Source organism: Callorhinchus milii, unplaced genomic scaffold (assembly GCF_018977255.1).
Source record: "Callorhinchus milii isolate IMCB2004 unplaced genomic scaffold, IMCB_Cmil_1.0 Scaffold4, whole genome shotgun sequence".
Classification (NCBI taxonomy): Eukaryota; Metazoa; Chordata; class Chondrichthyes; order Chimaeriformes; family Callorhinchidae; genus Callorhinchus; species Callorhinchus milii.
In genome coordinates, this window is record NW_024704745.1 from 1,707,206 (window position 1) to 1,729,227 (window position 22,022).

At 46.6% G+C, this 22,022-nt stretch overlaps 1 protein-coding gene across 2 annotated transcripts; it reads right to left on the reverse strand.

The window, feature by feature from the left end:
* Positions 1-3,787: 3,787 nt before the first annotated feature.
* samsn1a (SAM domain, SH3 domain and nuclear localisation signals 1a) lies at positions 3,788-20,983 on the reverse strand (the record flags this gene model as incomplete). Of its 2 annotated transcripts, none has more annotated exon segments than XM_042334608.1 (7): positions 3,788-3,938; positions 5,123-5,329; positions 6,921-7,075; positions 8,255-8,399; positions 9,368-9,526; positions 10,011-10,091; positions 20,692-20,983. In XM_042334608.1, coding segments are annotated over 7 exon segments (955 nt in total), but the record flags the coding sequence as incomplete, so codon positions are not given.
* Positions 20,984-22,022: the final 1,039 nt, after the last annotated feature.

Genomic DNA, 22,022 nt, shown 5'->3' on the forward strand with positions numbered 1-22,022 from the left:
CTCTCTCTCTAACACTCTCTCTCTCTCTCACACTCACTCTCTCTCACACTCACTCTGTCTCTCACACTCACTCTCTCTGTCTCTCACACTCACTCTCTCTGTCTCTCACACTCACTCTCTCTGTCTCTCACACTCACTCTCTCTGTCTGTCTCTCACACTCACTCTCTCTGTCTCTCACACTCACTCTCTCTCTCTCTCTCACACTCACTCTCTCTGTCTCTCACACTCACTCTCTCTCTGTCTGTCTCTCACACTCACTCTCTCTGTCTCTCACACTCACTCTCTCTCTGTCTGTCTCTCACACTCACTCTCTCTCTCTAACACTCTCTCTCTAACTCTCACACTCACTCTCTCTGTCTCTCTCTCTCTGTCTCTCACACTCACTCTCTGTCTCTCACACTCACTCTCTCTGTCTCTCACACTCACTCTCTCTGTCTCTCACACTCACTCTCTCTGTCTCTCACACTCACTCTCTCTCTGTCTGTCTCTCACACTCTCTCTGTCTCTCACACTCACTCTCTCTGTCTCTCACACTCACTCTCTCTCTGTCTGTCTCTCACACTCACTCTCTCTGTCTCTCACACTCACTCTCTCTGTCTCTCACACTCACTCTCTCTGTCTCTCACACTCACTCTCTCTCTGTCTGTCTCTCACACTCACTCTCTCTCTCTAACACTCTCTCTCTAACTCTCACACTCACTCTCTCTGTCTCTCTCTCTCTGTCTCTCACACTCACTCTCTGTCTCTCACACTCACTCTCTCTGTCTCTCACACTCACTCTCTCTGTCTCTCACACTCACTCTCTCTGTCTCTCACACTCACTCTCTCTCTGTCTGTCTCTCACACTCACTCTCTCTGTCTCTCACACTCACTCTCTCTGTCTCTCACACTCACTCTCTCTCTCTAACACTCTCTCTCTCTAACTCACACTCACTCTCTCTGTCTCTCTCTCTCTCTCTGTCTCTCACACTCACTCTCTGTCTCTCTCTCTCTCTGTCTCTCACACTCACTCTCTGTCTCTCACACTCACTCTCTGTCTCTCACACTCACTCTCTCTCTGTCTCTCTCTCACACTCACTCTCTCTGTCTCTCACACTCACTCTCTCGCTGTCTCTCACACTCACTCTCTCGCTGTCTGTCTCTCACACTCACTCTCTCTGTCTCTCACACTCACTCTCTCTGTCTCTCACACTCACTCTCTCCGTCTCTCACACTCACTCTCTCTCTAACACTCTCTCTGTCTCTCTCTCACACTCACTCTCTCTATCTCTCACACTCACTCTCTCTCTCTGTCTCTCACACTCACTCTCTGTCTCTCACACTCACTCTCTCTGTCTCTCACACTCAATCTCTCTGTCTATCACACTCACTCTCTCTGTCTCTCACACTCACTCTCTCTCTGTCTCTCACACTCACTCTCTGTCTCTCACACTCACACTCTCTCTGTCTCTCTCACACTCACACTCTCTGTCTCTCACACTCACTCTCTCTCTGTCTGTCTCTCACACTCACACTCTCTCTGTCTCTCACACTCACACTCTCTCTGTCTCTCACACTCACACTCTCTCTGTCTCTCACACTCACTCTGTCTCTCACACTCACTCTCTCTCTGTCTGTCTCTCACACTCACTCTCTCTGTCTCTCACACTCACTCTCTCTCTGTCTGTCTCTCACACTCACTCTCTCTGTCTCTCACACTCACTCTCTCTCTGTCTGTCTCTCACACTCACTCTCTCTGTCTCTCACACTCACTCTCTCTGTCTGTCTCTCACACTCACTCTCTCTGTCTCTCACACTCTCTCTCTCTGTCTGTCTGTCTGTCTGTCTCTCACACTCACTCTCTCTCTGTCTCTCTCACTCTCTCTCTGTCTCTCTCACTCTCTCTCTGTGTGGGCGAAACACACATTTTTTTGGTTTGCCTTTGGAAGGGATTATTACCCCCGAAAAAGCGACCTATCAATCAAATAACAACCGGGTTCCTACTTGCTGCGAGGTGAACAAGGCGTGTGTGTGTGTGGAGTAAGGAAACTTGCCCAACATTTCGCCCCCTGCCCGGGAATCGAACCCGGGTCCTCTCGCTTGCGAGGCGAGTGCTCTAACCACTGAGCCTCAGGACTCCAGCAATTCGACTGCAATTCCCTTTGAGACTTTGACCCTGTAAGCGCTGTCTGAAATACGAGGATTATTATCAATAACAAGAGATTAAACATCTATTTCAATATTTAACAATCATTGGAAATCCACTGTGGCTTTCTGATGCCTGACTCCACGATGTGGCCAGACTGTGACCTCAGTGGTTTAAAGAGCAGGTGTGTGTGCGCGCGTGTGTGCGCGCGTGTGTGTGTGTGTGTGTGTACCTGTGTAATACCAAGTCTACAAACGCTAAATTGTCTTATTGTCATGTTCCGAAAAATGTCCCAGGTTTAAAGCCCGTCGCAAATCCCCAAATACTTTTGTTGAGGAATGTGCTGTCGGGATCAGGATTTCTGTAAACCTGCAAAGCTATGAGCTCTTTGGTTCCAGAGATTAACGAGAGAGGGTTTAACTATTCGCTCAGCGCTTTTCACAAGCGCCATTTTGTTTTGATCCATTTGACTTTATCCTGATGATGATGATAATGGGGTAGGGATGGAAGACTGGGTGGGGAGGTCAACAACAACAACAACTTGCATTTACACAGTGCCCCCTCATTCACGCAGGGCAGCGTCCCAGAGCGCTTGCCAGTGGCGGAGCCTGACTCAGAGCCGGGGGCAGGGGGGGTGGGGGGCGGTGAGAGGTGACCGTAGGCACGGTCGAAGAGGAAGGTCTTGAGGGGCAACCTGAAGATGGGGAAGGAAGGGGCGAGGCGGAAGGATAGAGGGAGAGTGTTCCAGAGTTTTGGGGCGCAGTGGCTAAAAGCACGGCCGCAGATGGTTTAATGGAGGGTGCGAGGGACATGCAGGAGGCCGGAGCCGGTCAAAAAGAAGCAGCGGGTTGTGGGTTGGGGAGGTAAGTAGGTCGGAGAGGGAGGGAGGTGCAAGGGCAAGAAGGGATTGAAAACGAGTGAAGGGATCTTGAAATCGATCTGTTCGGCGAAAGGTTAGGTCATTGAGGGAACACACATCTAAGGAACCAGTTACATGCTCCATTGCTTGTCCACGCCCCAGAATCCATTCTTTTGATAATTCCCTTACAAAACAGTCACTTGACAGCACTTTGAGACATATCGACATCATAGATGCTTTGAAAATGCTCTTCCTTTCTCTCTCTTTCTCTTTCGTTCTCTCTTTCCACCAATTTCTATCCCTTCTTTCTCTCATTCTTTCTTTTAATATCTTTCTCCCTCTTTCTGTTTTCCATCCTTTCTTTCCTGGAATAATAGTAATAATCCTTGCATTGGATTACAGCGCCTTATCAACAACAACTTGGATTTATATAGCGCCCTCCACTGCTGGACAGCATCTCAGAGCGCTTCGAGACGTCTCAAAGCGCTTCACAGAATATACCGTCAAGTGAATTGACATTTTTCTGGGCGAAACACAGCAGCCACAGCGCACAGCAGTGTCCCACAAACAGTCGTGGAGTTAGTGACCAAATTTTTTGTTCTGGAGGGATTATTACCCCTGGAAAGCGATCTGCCAATTGCTGAACAACCGGGTTCCTACTTACTGCCGGGTAAACAGAGGTGGGTGGAGTAAGGAAACTTGCTTAAGGTTTTGCCCTGCCCGGGAATCGACCTGGGTCCCCTCGCTTGAGAGGCGAGCGCTCTAACCACCAAGCTACGGGACTACATGATGCAGTACTTACCATCACACTCAGAGAGCAGGTCAGCTGCAATCAGAAGCCTGGCTCTGTGGTCCGGGTCTGTGATATTCAGTTCAATGAGATGACTCTCCTTCAGGTCTTTGAAGTCATCCAGAGTCTGGTAACCATTCAGGAGCAAAGTGGAGTGAAGATCCTACACAGAGACACACGACAATCAGTGATAATGAATAATAATCCTTGCATTTCATATAATAATAATAACCCTTGCATTTGATATAGCGCTTTTCACGTCGGGAGGACGTCCCAAAGCGCTTCACAGAACACACTGTAAAGTGAATTGACTGTATATATTTATGGGCGAACGCGGCAGCCAATTGCGCACAGCAATGTCCCACAAACAGTCGTAGATTGAAAATGACCAATTTATTATTATTTTGGTTTTGGAGGGATTATTATTAGGCTCTGTGTGGAGTAAGGAAACTTGCCCAAGGTTTCGCCTTCTGCCTGGAATTGAACTCAGGTCTCTCACTTGCAAAGCGAGTGCTCTAACCACTGAGCTACAGGACTCCACACGCCTTATACAGCGCCTTATCACGTCTTCGAGACATCTCAAAGCGCTTCATCCCAGGATACACTGTAAAGTGACTTGACTGTATATTTTGTGGGCGAAACACGGCAGCAGTGTCCCACGCACAGCAGCGTCCCACAAACGGTCGTGGATTGAAGTGACCGCATTATTATTTTCATTTATTTATTTGAAGGGATTATTATTATCACGCTGCAAAAAGCGATCGACTAACAACCGGGTTCCTACTTGCTGATGGCTAAGCAAAGGTGCGCGGAGTAAGCAGGTCATTGCAGGAGGAGGGCCAGAGGGGTAGTTCAGATGCCCCCAAGGCAGCGGAGAAGGTATGGAGGGGGATTTTTTTCCAGGGGCGATGGGGGATGCAGGAAGGGTGGGTGGCGGGGAAGGGTTGGAGGAGTTAAGGGAGATTAAATAGTGATCTAAAATGTCTTTATCACGAACGTTTGTGGGAACGCTGCTGGGCTCAATTGGCTGCCGAGTTTCGCCCCTCAAATAGTACAGTCACTTTACAATTTACTCTGTGAAGCGCTTTGAGACGCCTGCATCATCGACTAACAACCGCGTTCCTACTTACTGCCGGTTAACAGAGGTGTAAGTGTGTGTGGAGTAAAGGAAACTCGCCTAAGGTTTCGCCCCTGCCCCTCCCCGCCCGGGAATCGAACCCGGGTCCTCTGGCTTGCAAGGCGAGAGCTCTAATCACTACTCTAAGGAACTCCACATTACAAGATAAGCCTCGCGGGATAAGACGGGGTGGGGGGGGGGGAGATTAGGGACCGGGTGACTGCGCTCACCTGGAGGTGGATTCTCTCCAGGAGTTCCTGTAGGGTTGTGGGCTTGACCCTCTTGCTTTTCCTTCGGGCCCTGATTTTCTTGGGCGCAGTCACTTCATCAGGAAGAATATCGACGTAAATGAACTTGAAGTTCCCCACTTTGTTGTTCAGCATTCCGGTCCAGGTGCCCATCGTGGGCTTGCTGATGATTTCGATCACGTCCCCTTTCTGAAAGAGCAGCAATTGAGAAACCAGAACCAAACCAATAATACTGCGTCCGCCCACAAAACACACCACACACACACACCCACAGCCACTCCACTTTATAGTAGGGTGAGCATCCCTCTGTGATTTCAGGGGACAGTCAGTCAACAACAACAACAACAACAACAACAACATTTGTATAGTGCCTTTCACTTTGGGAGCACGTTCCAAGGTGCTGGACAATCAGTATGCAGTGTTTCGGACCTGAGCTGAGGGTTGGGATCGGGGACGGTGGAGGGCAGGGGGTGATGGATTGTAAAGAGGCGGTTCTTGAGACAGGTCTTGAAAGAGGCAAGGGAGGGGGGGGCGAGGCGGAGGAACTGTGGGATGGATTTCCAGAGGGTGAGGGCAGAGTGGCTGAAGGCCCGCCCGCCTATGGCGGTCAGAGGTATATTGTGTCCCTGGGGCCAAATTTGCCCCGTCTGAGTTCAGCGACCAACTGAGCAAGAACGATAACATTCTAAAACACATACACTCATCAGAGAAATAGAGCCATTAATCCCAACTCTTCTCCAGTACTGTCGGCAGCAGAGATTGCGGCGAGTTCAACTTTTTTCAATCTACATATCCCCGGATTTGTTTTTCAAAATGTAGCCACTCCACGTGTTATGTTAACGTTTCAATGTCAATCAATGACCTGTCATCAGAGCCGCTCTCCATAGATGCTGCCTGACCTGCTGAGTGTTCCCAGCAATTTCTGCTTTAATTTCTAGCATCTCCATTATTTTGCCTATTGATTGTTTTTATCATGATATGTTTTTGTAGTACCGATAAACATTGAAATTGCTTCTCAGGGAATCTCTCGCATACTTGGTCTTTTCCTTATGGGGCCCTCAAACAGCCAAGTAGCAAATGAACAATTTATCAAGGGATTAAAGTAGTCCTGTAACTCAGTGGTTAGAGCACTCGCCCCACAAACGAGAGGATCTGGGTTCGATTCCCAGGCAAGGCGAATCGTTGGGCAAGTTTCCTTACGCCACACGCCTCTGTTTAACAAGCAGTAAGTAGGAACCTGATTGTTGAAAACTTATCGCTTTCTGGGGGTAATAACCCCTTCCAAAAATAATAATAATAATAATAATTTGGTCACTCGATCCACGCAAAAGGGTAGCGTAAACATGGAACTCTCTTCCTCCCCCAAAAGGCTGTGGATTATGGCTGGATCCATTCAAATTTTCAAGACTGAGGTGGATAGATATTTGTTCGGTCAGGGTATTAGGGGATACGGGGCAAAGGCGGGTAATTGGAGTTGAGGTACAGACCAGCCAGGATCTACCACAGTGGTGACCAAAAAGTAATGTCAAATAAGTCTTGAAGAAATGCTGATAATTATATTATTCAAATAAATGACATCACAACCTTTTTGGTCACCCTGTAGAATGACGGAACAGGCTGGAGGGGCTGAATGGCCTACCTCCCGTTCCTACGTACCTAAGAGGGTCATGTGGGGGAGGCGGCGGTGGTGGTGGGGGTGCCAAGTTTGAAACAGCGAGTGAACGAGAGAGAGAGAGAAAACGAGAGAGAGAAAACGAGAGAGAGAGAGAAATGGCCTGACCTTGAGCTTGAAGGAATCGGTGTCGTAGGGGCTCGGAGTGAAGTCAGTGTGGACCTTGGCCCGGCCACAGAAAGGGCCAGCGTACAACGGTGGCTCTTCCTCCAGCCTGATACTGTCACGGTTACTTGCTGCGTCCGATCCGCTCGTGATACCACCTGCTTGGGAGACGAGACAAAGCCCAGGCGCTGCTAAAAGAGGCGAGATTTACAGGAGCGTCTGAAAGTTACCCACCAGCTCACTCCAACCCGCGACTGTTTGCGTGGGCACGGCTGGGCCCAATGTCGTCCACAAAATAGATAGTCCCTTCACTTATCCCGTGAAGCGCTTTGAGACGTCTTGAAGACGCGATGAGGCGCCATATCAAACGCAAGGATTATTATTATTATTATTATTATTATTATTACTCAGCGACCACAGGCTTCGAAACGGCCAACGGTGATTCCCTCCCGGAACTGGAAATCCATCACGCTGATCCCAGGGTAATTTCCAGTCTGGGAATGGAACAAAGTTCCCACTGAAGGGGGAAGGGGGAAGGGGGGGGGCGGCGGGTGGAGTCAGGGGAGGGAGTTTAATACGTTTATGACTCCGATTAGAGACGTTAAAAGGGAAAATGTATACATAAAATATATATATAAAAATACAGTCGCACGCAAAAGATGTAGAATGAGCTAAATGATACAAAGTCGGCAAAATTCACTTATATTGCCGTTTGTAGGTTTTTTTTATATTTTAGATATAACCCTCATGCCCCCACTCGCCCCTCCACCTCCCTCTTGATTCCAACCCCCAGTTTGGGTGCAAATCCCAGGGCTCCTGATGAGGGGAAAACTATTAACCCAATACAAAAGGCAAGTTGTCTGAAAAATTCCTGTGCGGCTGGGTTATGGGTTATCCCTTCATGCCCTCACACCTCCCTACCTCTCCGATTTGCTGCCCCCCCCCCCCCACCCATCCCAATCCACCACCCGCTACCCCCGCTCGGGCTGGCTCCGGTCTCCTGCTCATCCCTCGCCTTCTCCGCTCCACCATCAGGGGCCGCACTTTCAGCCACTACGCCCCGAAGCTCTGGAACTCTCTCCCTCAATCCCTCTGCCTTGCCCCCTCTCCCCCTCTCTCTCTCTCCCCCCCCTTCTCCCTTCCTCCCTCCCCCCTCCCCCCTCCCTCCCTCCAAATCCCACCTTAAGACCTTCATTCTTGATCGTGCTTACAGTCACCCCCTCCCTCCCTCCCTCCCTCCCTCCCTTTCCCCTGACTCGGGGGTCAGACTCCGCCACTGTGAAGCACTAAATAAATGCATATTGTTGTTGTTGCTATTCTCACGGCAGGTCACTTACTGGAGGAGCTCTGCCCGCTGTTGAGGCTGTAGAGACTCTCGACGGACTCGCAGGATGTCAGACACATCCCCTCACCATGTGCTCCCTCCACAGGCTCATGTTCTCCCAAGGCCTGACCGGAATGTTCTCCCTCCGGCCCCTCGTACTGAAAAGCAAGTAGTTGGCGTCTTAACAAAACAACCACAATATCAGCAATGAGGGAAAGGGGAATTAGTGTATGGGCATCCGAAGTGTGATGTTTTCCGGATGTTTTCAGACTTACGACGTACAAAATATAAAGTCAATTCACAAGTCAATTCACTTGTGGAGTCCTGTAGCTCAGCGGTTAGAGCCCGCGCCTCGCAAGCGAGAGACCTGGGTTCGGCTCCCAGCAAGGCAAAACCTTGGGCAAGTTTCCTTGCTCCACACACATGCCTGATAATAATTCTTCAAAAAAAATTAATAAATTGGTCACTTCAATCCACAACCGTTTGTGGGGATGTTACTGTGTGGAATTGGCTGACGCATTTCGCCCACAAATATACAGTCATTTCACTTTACAGTATATTCTGTGAAGCGCTTTGAGACCTCTCGAAGACGTGAAAAGCGCTATACCAAATGCAAGGAATATTATTATTATTTTACAGTGTATTCTGTGAAGCCCTTTGAGACTTCTCGTGGCAAGGCCCTGTACCAAATGCAAGGATTATTATTTTTACCATTCCCCAATGAGGAAACTGACCGTATACTACTTTATCGTCAGTTTCCTGCGTGGTTTTTTGGGTCAGGGAGACGGGCCGGGGCGGGGCGGGGGGCAGGGGTGAGCAAGGGTGGCATTCGTGAAAGAATATGGGTATCAGATTGTCAGAGTTTCCCTTGTGTGAATCGACACAAGGAATAACATCAATATTTTGCCTTTGTGGGTCAATAGGAACATAAGAACATAAGAATCTACTGGCGAAAGAAGACCGAGGTCCATCTGGTTTGCCTTCCACCATCCTGGCAGTTGCGTTCACGTGTTATGTCCCAAACTATATTTTGTACGGGAAATTCAGGGAAACAGGAATTCTGATGGGATTCCTTATTGAGGAATAGAGCCAGTCCTTCACTGTGAACCTCAGCCTTGGCTCTTACCATCTCCTCCGACAGAGCTTTGATGTATTTTCTGGCCATTTTCTTCTTCATGGTTTTGGAGATGGCTCTCATTGTCTTGCCCAGGCCGCTGCCGTTGTGACCAGACTTTGCCAGATTCAGCTCCCCGGACAACTCAGCTCCGTGCTCAGCTTCGCTTGCCTGAACAAAAGAAAAATAGCCACTTTATTATTACCATTTCAATACCATTTATCAATCGGTTTATTATATATTGAGAAAACAGTGGGACAATTGGCTGGAATTTTGCCGGCTGTCATAAGATTGCATGAACATGTGCCCTCTTGTACTGGAAGTAAGAAAGCGGGTATCAGTGGAGGTATATTACAATGGTTGACCAGAAGAACCCAGAGGGTGGTGGTACAGGGAATGTCATCAGACTGGGAAAATGTTACCGGTGGAGCTCCACAAGGGTTTGTTTTAGGACCTCTTTTAGGACCTCTTTTGTTCGATATTTTTATAAATAATCTGGAACTGGGAGTCACAAGCACAGTGGCTGCAGCCACAGTGGCTAATTTTTGTAGATGACACCAAGCTAATGAAGGTGGTAGTTTGCGAAGCTGGACAAGAAAGATTTCCTATGTTCTTATGCCCTTCACGGTGACGGTGACGTCAGTGAAACACTTACGCTACTCTCCACCGTCTCCTCTGGTTTGATTGAGTGAGGCTGATGCCTGAATCGGTCAAAGGTCCCAAAGCTACTGGCACGCTGTAACACAAGCAAGAAAGAAAGACAGATTTGTTACAAAACCACTACTGCTTTACGCTGGGGATGACCATGAAACACACACACACCCTCACATCACATGATTGGTTCGGATGAAGAAGGCCCTTCAACTCTCTTGATATCATAATAATAAATTGGTCACTCAATCCACGACTGTTTGTGGGACACTGCTGTGCGCAATTGTCTGCCGCGATTCACCGCCCACAAAATATAGTCAATTCACTTTACAGTGTATGCTGTGAAGCGCTTTGAGACGTCTCGAAGACGTGATATGGCGCTATATCAAATGCAAGGATTAGTAGTATTATTAGTAGTATTATTGCTTTCCCCTCACAGCCTCGTTCTGGGACACTACCCTGCGTGAGGGGCGCTTTATAAATACAAGTTGTTGTTGTTGTTGCTGTTGAGCTTTTTGTTAAAATGAGTCCCAACGTCCTGACCTCAACCACCCTTCCTGGTAACCCTGTTTCAGTTGTTCGCTTACCTTCTGGGTTAAAAAAAAAACTTCCTGGCGTCTGTCCTGAAATTACCCTTTGCAACTCTAAACCCGTGTCTCACACACACACACACACACACGCACCACAGGGACTAATTTGTGTTATTTCCTATCCATGTAGATTTTTGAATAAGAAATGTGTATCTCTCACATCTTTCGATTAAATATGAAATAGATTAAAACCCGCATAGAAACTCCCTGATGTGAAAGGACAGTGCGAAATTTCCACTTCCTGTGCCGGTGTGTTTGCGTGCTCTATTTCTTTCTGAGTAAGATCGCTGAACCGAGGCCAACTTTTGTTCTGTGGATTGGAAAGAGCAAGGCTAAAATGCGTGACCTTCCACAACGCGCCCATTTACCACAAACATAATAGGAATCCGTTTGCAATTGATATAAACGTGACAAAGAATCATGATAATAATCATAATGTAACAATAATAATCCTTGTGTTAGGTATGGAGCCTTATCACGTCATTGAGATAAATGACTCAAAATGCTTCACAGAATATCTAAAGTGAATTGACCAGGAGCTTGGGACGTCCTCCCGACATAAAAGGCGCTATACAAATGTAATTTGTTGTTGTTGTTGTTGACTGTGTATTTTTGTGGTCGAAACACTGCAGCCAATCATGCTACAGCAGTGCTCCACAAACAGTCGTGGATTGAGTGACCACATTATTAATCTTTTAAGGGATTACTATCCCCAGAAAGCGATCATCTGATCAACTATATAAAAAGGTCATCCTGTATAATCTTCCACCAACACAGAACAACGCAGAAACAGGTCATTCAGCCCAACCAGTCTGTGCCAGTGTTTATACACCACACAAGTCTTCATCCATTCCTTACTCCCCTCCATAACCCTCTATTCCCTTCTCCTTCATGTAAAGGGAATGCATCTAAACTATCTGATTCAACCACCGCTTCAGGCTTGCCCCATTAAGATGGAACCAGACATTGCAACTCAGCTGCTTCAAACTCTGAGACCTATCTATATGGTTTTGCTCTGCTCTGCAAACTCTCTTTTGTCTTGAAATCAAGTCTCGTTGCACCATCTCTCACTCTGACTGTGAATCGTTCTTTCCCAGGACCTCAGGAACATATGGAACATCTTCAAATTGGGTCACTTAATCCATGTCTGTTTGTGGTACGCTGCTGTGTGCAATTGGCTGCTGCGTTTCGCCCACAAAATATTACAGTATATTCTGCACGTGTTCAACTGAGTCGTACAGCCCACGACGGGACCTTAATTTTATTTTGTTACAAAAATGCTTTTGAGGGGGCCTGTCACACTGTTAAATCCCATCAGGTTAAACCTGGAACACTCATAATAATAATAATAATAATAATAATAATAATAATAATAGAACTATTGCTAGTCGTTGCATTTGATATAGCACCTTATCATGTCTTTGAGACGTGTCAAAGTGTTTCACAGGATGGACTGTAAACTGGATTGACTGTTTATTTTGTGGGCAAAACACGGCAGCCAATTGCGCACAGCAGTGTTCCACAACCAGTCAAAGATTGAGTGATCAATTTTTTATTATTATTTATTTTTGAAGGAATTATTACTCCTGGAAAAGTGATCCGCCAATCAACTAACAACCGGGTTCCTACTTACTGCTACATAAACAGAGGCGTGTGTGTGGAGCGAGGAAACCTGCCTATGGGTTTGCCCTGCCCGGGAATCGAATCGAACGCAGGTCCTTTCAAGGCAAGCGCTCTAACCAATACGCTACAGGACTCCACAGATAGCCATAGTCCTTTCTGGTCTAACCAGAGAGAGAAAAGCCTCAGCTGAGGTCTTATGCAAGTGACTGTCCAGTTGGCAGGTGTTTCCTGGTTGGAAACCACACACGGACTTGCATTGATGTCTCCCACAGCTTTTCCTTCCTCTTACTCTATTTGCTGATGAATCTTACCGGGCTGTGAAAGTTAAACTGGATTAATTGATTTCAGTTCCTCTTGAAGGCAGAACACTGAGATGCGCTCCGAGATGCTATCCCGTGTGGAGGAGGGCGCTAAAATAAGTGCAAATTGCTGTTGTTTTTGAGTTCTGTAATGTTGAATTGAGTGTGTCCCCATTAAGATGGGACCAGGCATTGCAACTCAGCTGCTGTCAAACTCTGCACTCTAATCTACATGGTCTTCCCTTGCCCTGCAACCTCTCTTTTGTTTTGAAATCAAGTCTCGTTGCACCGTCTCTCACTCTGACTCTGAATCGTTCTTTCCTAGGACCTCAGGAACATGTGAAACATCTCCCCTCCCTCGCTCTTCCCTTCTGCTTAATTCTTTAATAATCAAGCCCGGGTCCTCTCGCTTGCGAGGCGAGTGCTCCAACTACTACACTACAGGACTCCACAAAATCGGAAAAGTCGAACACTAATTGTAACCAAAGAGGAAATGGAATTAAAGACCTACCACGAGGAGGTGTGCAGCGGTGTCCCCCAGAGATCGGTATTGGGACCACTGCTCTTTCTAATATATATTAATGATCTGGACCTGGGCATAGAGAGCGCTATTTCCAAGTTTGCAGATGATACCAAGTTAGGTAGGGTAGTAAATAGTGAGGAGGATTGTAACCAACTGCAAGCAGACATACACAGAATGGTGGAATGGGCTGACATATGGCAGATGGGTTTCAATGTAGATCAGTGTGAGGTGATACACTTAGGGAGGAAAAATGATAGGAGGCAATATAGGCTTGGGAGCTCAATCTTAAGGGGGGTGAACGTACAGAGAGACCTGGGCGTTCAAGTAAGCGATTCATTGAAGGTGGCAGAGCAGGTAGATAGGGCAGTAAAAAGGGCATTTGGTGTACTGAGCTTTATTAGTAGGGGCATAGAGTATAAGAGTAGGGGTTATGCTTAATCTGTACAAAACACTGTTTAGGCCTCAGCTGGAGTACTGCGTCCAGTTCTGGGCACCTTACCTCAGGAAGGATATTAAGGCACTGGAAAGGGTGCAGAGGAGATTCATGAGAATGATACCAGGAATGGGGAACCTTAGCTATGAGGACAGGCTGGAGAAGTTAGGACTTTTTTCATTAGAGCAGAGAAGGTTATGCGGAGACCTGATAGAGGTCTTCAAGATCATGAAAGGTTTCAACAGGAAAAGCTGTTTCCGCTGGTAGGTGTGTCTGTGACCCGTGGTCACAGTCTTAAGATATCTACCAAAAGAGGCAGAGGGGAGGTTAGAAGACATTTTTTCACTCAGCGAGTTGTTAGAATTTGGAATGATCCGCCCGAAAGGTCAGTGAAGTCCGATTCGATAACAGCCTTTAAGAGAGAACTGGATAGGTATCTGGAGAAGACGGGTTTGCAGGGTTATGGGGAGAAAGCTGGTGAGTGAGGTTAATAAAAGTCAGTTGCTCTGTCAAAGAGCCGGCACAGACTCGATGGGCCGAATGGCCTCCTTCTGTGCCGTAACATTCTATGATTCTATGAAATAATTCCTATTTAAATCGTCAAAAACCCAAAGAAACCCTGGTAATTCCGAACAGCTTGAGAAATGTGCTACTATGTGGCTGATAATTAACACACCAACGTCATTCTTTGTGGTTCCATTAAAGCCACTGTGATGTGCAGCATATATTTAAATCAACCTGATCTACAGGATTTGAGAGAGATGAGGTTCTTTGTATCCCACGCTCTGTTCTGTTAATAGTCACAGCACTTGTGCTTTGGCAGTGATTGTGGTCATGTCTGGTGGTGGGGTGGTGGGGGGGGGGTGGATAATGACAGCATAAGAATCTGCTTGGCAAAAGAAGACCAAGGTCTAGTTGGCCTTCCATCATCCTGGCAGTCGCTCGACATGTTGTGTCCCAAGCTATATACCATACTATCCCGAGTTATTATTTTCTAGCAGAAGTGATCTAATTTGTTCTTGATCCAAACACCAATTTCTGCTTCCGCCCACTCCCGAGGGAGTCTGTTAATAATAATATTAATAATAACAATAGCACTTGCATTTTATATATAGCTCCTTGCCATGTCTTCGAGACGTCTCAAAGCTCTTCACAGAACAATACTGTGAAGCGAATTGACTGTATGTTTTGTGGGTGAAAAATGTGGGATGGGGAGGGGACGGGAGGAGGGTAGAGAGTGTGGGGGTGGGGGGGGGGGTGTGGGAAGAAGAGATGAGGGTTGAGAGTTGAGGAGGTCGCTAGCCATGCTTGAGCCCAGTTCCTGTTCTGGTGGGAGCTGGCAGCCGAGAACCGTAGAACGCCAGAAAAATAACACAGGGTAATTATTTGGGGCATTCCCCACTTCTCTCCCCTCCCCAACACCACCACCCCATACCCCCCCCCCCCCCCACACAACCACACCCTCCACCACCCATTGTAAACAGAAGCTGCCTGCAGGAAGCAGAGTCGCTCTGCGTGTGTCAGATGTGACTCGGACACGCGGCACAGGTCTGTGACAGGCCTTAAACCATCGGCTGACTATTTTCAGAGATTGCACTATTTCCACTCACTTCAGTGTGTCTCTGGGCCGTGTGTGTGTCTCCGAAGCTCCCACCAACCGAGCATTCGCCCACTACAACAACAACTTGCACCGACAGAGCCACCTTTTCACGCAGCGAAATATCTCAAATTGGGACCCGGGTTCGATTCCCGGGCAGGACGAAACCTTAGGCAATTTTCCTTACTCCACGCACACACACACACGCCTCTTTTTACCTGGAAGTAAGTAGGAACCCGGTTGTTAGCCGATTGCTTTTCCGGGGGTAATAATCCCCTCAAAAATAAATTTAAAATTTGCGCAGTCAATTCACCACTGTTTGTGGGAGACGTCTCAAAGCACTTCACAGGATATATCACGCCCTGGAAAGTGTTCCGCCAATTGACTAACAATCGGGTTCCTACTTACTGCTAGATAAACAGAGGCGTGCGTGTGGAGTAAGGTTTCGCCCTGCCCGGGAATCGAACCCGGGTCCTCTCGCTTGCGAGGCGGGTGCTCTAACCACTATGCTAAGGGACGCCAGAATTCCAGGTTCCATTAATTTGAGCACCATCGGGAAAAAGCCAAAGAGAGGGAGAACGATCGCAGAATACAGCTGCAACACTACTGCTTTTTTGAACTTTGTTTTTTTGTTTCAACGCCCACGATCATCAGAGAAACGAAAAGCCAGAAATGTTGGCTTACCGCTCATGAACGTACGAACTTTAATAGTGTCATTGCTATACACAAGCATAACACTGTCTACTATTTGAACTATGGAAAATTATTAAGTAAATGAGCTTATAATAATAATAATAATAATCATCTTTGGGTTTGATATCAGGTCGTTGAGACGTCTCAACCGCTTCACAGAATATACTGTATTTGACTGTATTTTATGGGCAAAACGCGACAGTTTTAAATTATCAAAGTATTTAAAGTGGAGTCCTGTAGCTCAGCGGTTAGAGCGCTCACCTCGCAAGCGAGAGGACCGGACAGGGGGCGAAACGTTGGGCAAGTTTCTTTACTCCACACGCCTCTGGTTACCAAGCAGTAAGTAGGAACCCGATTGTTAGTTGATTGGCGGATCGCTTTTCTGGAGGTAATAATTCCTTACATTTTNAAAAAATAAATACATTGGTCACTTGAATCCGCGACTATTTGTGGGACGTTGCTGTGCGCATTTGGCTGCCGCATTTCGCCCACAAACATACAACGCAATCCACTTTACAGTATGTTCTGTGAAGCGCTTTGAGACTGACCTTAAACAGAGTTGATTCTCGGGGGTGGGTGGGGGGGGGGGTGTGGGTGGGTGGGTGGGCTGTGTGTTTGCCGATGGGGAACGGGGAGGAGGTGGGTCGGGCGCGAAAAAGCTGAGCCACATACTCACATTGTCATGGTAACATCTTGTGAGATTCAGTCAACTTGTAACACCCTTTGAGGCACAAGATACCATAACCTGTTGTGTAGTGATGGTGAAAAGGCATTGGCTTTCAACAGTAAAAAAAAGATATGTGAAAGGGCTTTATATTGAACGGCTAGATTGAGTTATGAGGAAGGATGGTCAAAGCCAATTCCCTGGGACTCATTTAAGACACAGTTCGTTGCTGCAATGGGACGTGTGTTGGATACGTGAAGTGAATGTAGGGGAGCGTGAAATCGAATAGGCTTGTTCATCTTCTTATAATTCGAGTTAAGACGTGAGAAGATCAGGAAACGTTTCTTCACACACAATGTGCGGATGAGGAGGGGGTGGGGTGTGTGTGTGTGTCTCAGAAAGTCACGAAGGTGTCAAGTGAGCTGTTGAGTTAAGCCAAGATACAGAGTGTAAAATAAATTCAAACAATCCTTGCATTTCATATAGCGCCTGTATTATCACGTTGCTGAAATGTCTCAAAGCACTTCACAGAATATGCTACAAACTGAAGCGACTGCATATTTTGTGGGAGAAATGCAGCAGACAGCAGTGTCCCACAAACAGCCGTGGATAGAGTGACCACATTTTTCTGTGGTTTTTTTTTTGGGTACTGCTGGAGTTCAATGAACCAAAGCTGTAAACACTAACAAAATTTCCTGCCGCTTGTCCAGCTATGAGCATCCTATCCATCAGGGCTTCAAGGGATATCAGAAGCATAGTGGGAAGAATTTCAGGTTCCAGACTGGCTTGGCTCCTCCAAGTCTCCATCACGAGATGCCCGCCCTGAATAAATGCAATTTGTTGTAACTAGAAATCACAAGCACAGTGGCTAAGTTTGCAGATGACACCGAGCTAATGAAGGTGGTAGATTGCAAAGCTGAATAAGATAGGTCACAGGAGGATTTGAACATACTTGGAATTGGGCAGATTGGTGGCAGATGAAATTCAATGTGGAGAAACGTAAAGTACTTCATTTTCATCATTCTTTCATCAGGAGCCCTGATTGACAATAAATTGAAGCTCTACTAACAATGCGCTTTGGCAGTGAGTAAAGCAAACCAGATATTCGGATGTATCAAAAGATCAACAGCAGCCGAAATAGTGGGGTAGTCCTGCCACTGTATAAATCATTGGTGAGACCATACTTAAGAGTACTGTGTACAGTTCTGGTCACCAAGGATATTGGAGAAATTGAGAAGATAAAGAGATACAAAATGATTGAGAGAATGGAAGAAAACAACATAATTTGTTTCCCATCTAACATTCCCGCCTCGCAAGCAAGAGGACCTGGATTCGATTCCTGAGCAGAATGAAGCATTGTTTCCTTAGCAATAAGTAGGAACCCAGTTCTTAGTCGATTGGCGGATCGTTTTTCTGGGTAGTAATACTCCAAAAAAAAAAAAAAAATGAATATTGGCTTACTTAATACACAACTGTTTGTGGGGACGCCGCTATGCGCAATTGGCTGCCATGTGTCGCCCACAAAATGTACAGTCAATTCACTTTACAGCGTATTCTGTGAAGCGCTTTGAGACGTCTCGAAGACGTGATAAGGCGCTGTATCATATCCAAGGATTATTATTATTGTAGCTAGTTATAAGTTCACAATTATCACATAACGTACCTTATTTTTCACTGCATGTTTGCGTGTTGTGCATGTGTATGCGTGCGTTGTGTACGTTTGCGTGCATTTGTGTATTGTGTGTGCATTTGTTGTGTATTTGCATGCTTGTGTTACGTATGTTGAGTGAGTGCTTCCGTGTGTGTGTGTGTGTGTGTGGGTGTGGGTGGGTGCATGTATCTCTGTACGTGTATATGTGTTGGTAAGCAAATCTACACATACACGGACACACAAATATACACACAGTAGGTACACACTGTGAAACGTTTTGTGTGCATTTTTGTACCTCGGGTAGAGATGGTTAAGTAACCTGTCCATAATCACCATCTAAACTAACACATGAGTGAAGTCTCTGTAGAATAGATCAGTTGATTTCTCGTCTTGAAATGATCTCAGTCAGTGATAGTAGAGTATGTTTGATTTTATTGGGGTAACACCCAACTTTGGAGTAAAGTGATACGAAGAAAATGCATTCTTGAAGGTGGATTACTGTGAAAATTCATTTTGTGGTGAAAAATGACAAGTTTGCGGACCGCATTTGATTTGTCACAAGAAAGGATTGGATGGAGAAGGCCCTCACTTATCTCATAAGCTTGGCTGCTGTGTTTTGCCCCAAAAATGTACAGTGAATTCACTTTACGGTACATTCTGTGAAGCACTTTGAGACACCTGTAAGACGTGATAAGGTGCTATAACAAAATGCAAGAATTATTATTTATTAGTAGTAGTAGTATTATTATCTGAAGGGCAGCAGAAGAACAATATTGATTGATTGTCTAGACTGTCAACATCTGACATTTCCCCTATTTATGTCCCTATGCTTTACAGCTGGTAATTAGAAGAGATTTGTCATTTAAATAAAAATTTCTATTTTAAACAAGAAGCTTCTTATCTTAAGTTAACGGATGACAAATGTCCTCTTCCCACCCTTAAATATTGGTTTCTCAACAACAACGACCGATGGTGGAATGGAGGGGGCGAGGGACGAAGAGGAGGCCGGAGCCAGCCGAGCAGAGACAGCGGGTGATGGAGTGGTAAGCAGATCGGAGAGGTAGGGAGGTGCCAGGGCATGAAGGGATTTAAAACGAGTGTAGAGGATCTTGAAATCGATCCGTTTGGTGATCGGGAGCCAGCGGAGCCTGGCGAGGACTCATTGACAAACCTTGGTCTTGCACAAAGACAGTGCAGGGTAATGCAGAGGTTAGAGTAGAGAGCGAAAGAGAGAGAAAGAGAGAGAGAGTGAGCGAGAGACGAGGAGGTGCATCAACTCATGGTTAGGTAACACCAAGCTTGGGTGTTCAGCAGCTATAAGAGTGTAGATAGAAGGGAGAACCGAGGGAGGGAGGGAGCGAGCGAACGAGGGGGGGAGGGAGGGAGGGAGGGAAGAAAGAAAGAAAGAGTCCTGTGAGTAAAGCAATACTGAGTGACCTGAGGAAATTTTTACCCAAATCCCTTTGCCTTGGGCGTTCTGCCTTGTACACCCTCTTAAATACGTATCTCTTTGTCTGTGCAATTGGTCAACACTCTGAACTGTCCCTTTTCTAAAGGGTTCATTGAGTTAACAGCAGCAACAACATGGACTTACAAGTGATAAATATTAATAATTATGGCTTGAGTTTGATGTAGCGCCTTTCACGTCTGGAGGACATCTCAAAGCATTTCTCAAGAGTTACTGCGTAACTTGTAGGCAAGTGATTTTTTTTAAGCACTTTGATGACGACTTTCGCATAGAATAACATCTCAAAGCACTTCACCACGATAATGGAGATCAACTAGAGANGGGGGAGAGGAGAGCGGATTTCCCGCAATACCCAACGTATCCAAACCAAGCTGAGAATTCCACGCATCCCACCCGCACGTGGAAATTCCCAAGTCGCTATACCCTCTGCCTGTTAAACATTCCCTTCTGGTGCAGTGTGACCCACATTTTCATAACCCACATTCTGAGAAAATATTGCCCGACTTAATCTCTAAACTGACTGTCCTCTCGACGTGAAAGGTGCTATCTGAATGTGTTATATTGTGTTGACTGCAACTTCTTCTAAAACCATAGCCCCTTCACCCAGGGTAGCGCCCCAGAGCGCTTAGACTAAACAATTTAGACGAAACAACTCAGTGTATTGACCTTCAAGCCCCTTCCCGTCAAGTCGCGTCTAAAGACCTTTCTCTTCAACCTTGCCTTTGGCCGCCCTCCACCCCTCCTGACCTCAACTCCCAGTTCGGGTCCAAAAAATCCTCACTGTCCAGCGCCCTGGGATGTCTTTCCAACGTGAAGGGCGCTGTGCAAGAGTAATTTGTTGTTGCGATTGTTGTTGATCCTTCTCACGCTCTCTTCCCTCTTTCCCTCTCCTCTCCCCTCCCAATGAACTAAGAAGACAAGTTGCCTAAACTTCAGCTCACCGAAGGACAGAGTCCCGGAGTCGCAATGATCAAGCAGCAGAGCTGCTCATCCAAGTGCTCGTTCAACACACCAGCCCTTTTAAAAAAAAACACTAACCAGGCTACTCACTGCCCACAAGTTTCTACTAACCGACCCGGCGGAAATGTCACAGCGACTGAACCATCCACACTGAGCAAAAAAATGAGAAGTTTGTTTAACTCACCTTAGGTTTTTGGTGTTTCTCCCGATCTGAAACATTTGAAGCCTTCCTGCGTATCATTTTGCAAAGTGTATTGATCCTTCTCACACTCTTCCCCCCGCTCTCTCCCTCTCCCCTCCCGATAAACACAAAGACAGGTTGCCTAAACTTCAGCTCACTGAAGGACAGACCGTGGCGATCGGTCTCAGAGTTGCAATGATCTATCTACGAGAATCTCTTGACTTCCTTAACACCAGAGGAAATGCAACGCACACCACTTGTAGACAGGAACAGAATCTAATGTCGGTGCTTCGGAAACAGCATCGTGTGCTGTTTCCCGAACCAGAAGTAGATATTTCCTGCTGGTGACACGTTTCGTTCCCCCTTCACCTCCTCTCCCCCTCCCCCATTCCCTTGATTTAGTAATAATAATAGTACTAATAATAATCCTTACATTGGATATAACGACTTACCACATCGTTGAGAAGTCTCAAAGCGCTTCACAGGACATACTGTGAAGTGAATTGACCGTATACTTTGTGGGCGAAACGCAGCAGCTAATTGCTCACATCAGCGTCCCACAAACAGTCGTGGATCGAGTGACCAAATTATTATTATTTTTGGAAGGGAATATTACTCCCGGAAATGTAATCCGCCAATCGACTAGCAACCGGGTTCCTACTTACTGCTACCTAAACAGCGGTGTGTGGAGTAAGGAAACTTGTCTAAGGTTTCACCCTGCCCGGGAATCAGTAGTTAGAGCACTCGCCTCGCAAGCGAGAAGGACCTGGGTTCGATTCCCGGCAGGGCGAAACGTTGAGCAAGTTTCCTAACTCCAAAAGCCTCTGTTTACCTAACAGTACGTAGGGGTTCCCACTTACTGTTAGGTAAACAGAGGCGGGTAGAGTACGAAAACTTGCCTAATGAGTCGCCTTGCCTGGGAATCGAACCCGGGTCCTTTCGTTTGCGAGGCGAGTGCTCTAAACACTACCCTACAGGATACCTTCATCCTTCCATTTGGTACAGCGTATTTCACCTCAAGGAGGACATCCCAAAGAGCAGGATGTACTGTGAAGTGGAGTGACTATGTGTTTGTTTTGCGGGTGATTTGAAACCGGATTTGACAGATTTGTTCCTACGATTTGGTCAAAAAAAGTTGTTGTTCGTGACACAAAGAGAGATACAAAGCAAAGCCATGTAGCATTGGGAGTCAGTTCCTCACCCACCTCGCCTCTGGTTCAAGCCCCTATGTTGGGACTTTGAGCTCACAGTCCAGGATGACACTAAATTGGGGAAATGGGGGCATAATCTTAAAATTAGAGCTGGGCCATTTAGGAGTGAAATCAAGTAGTTTT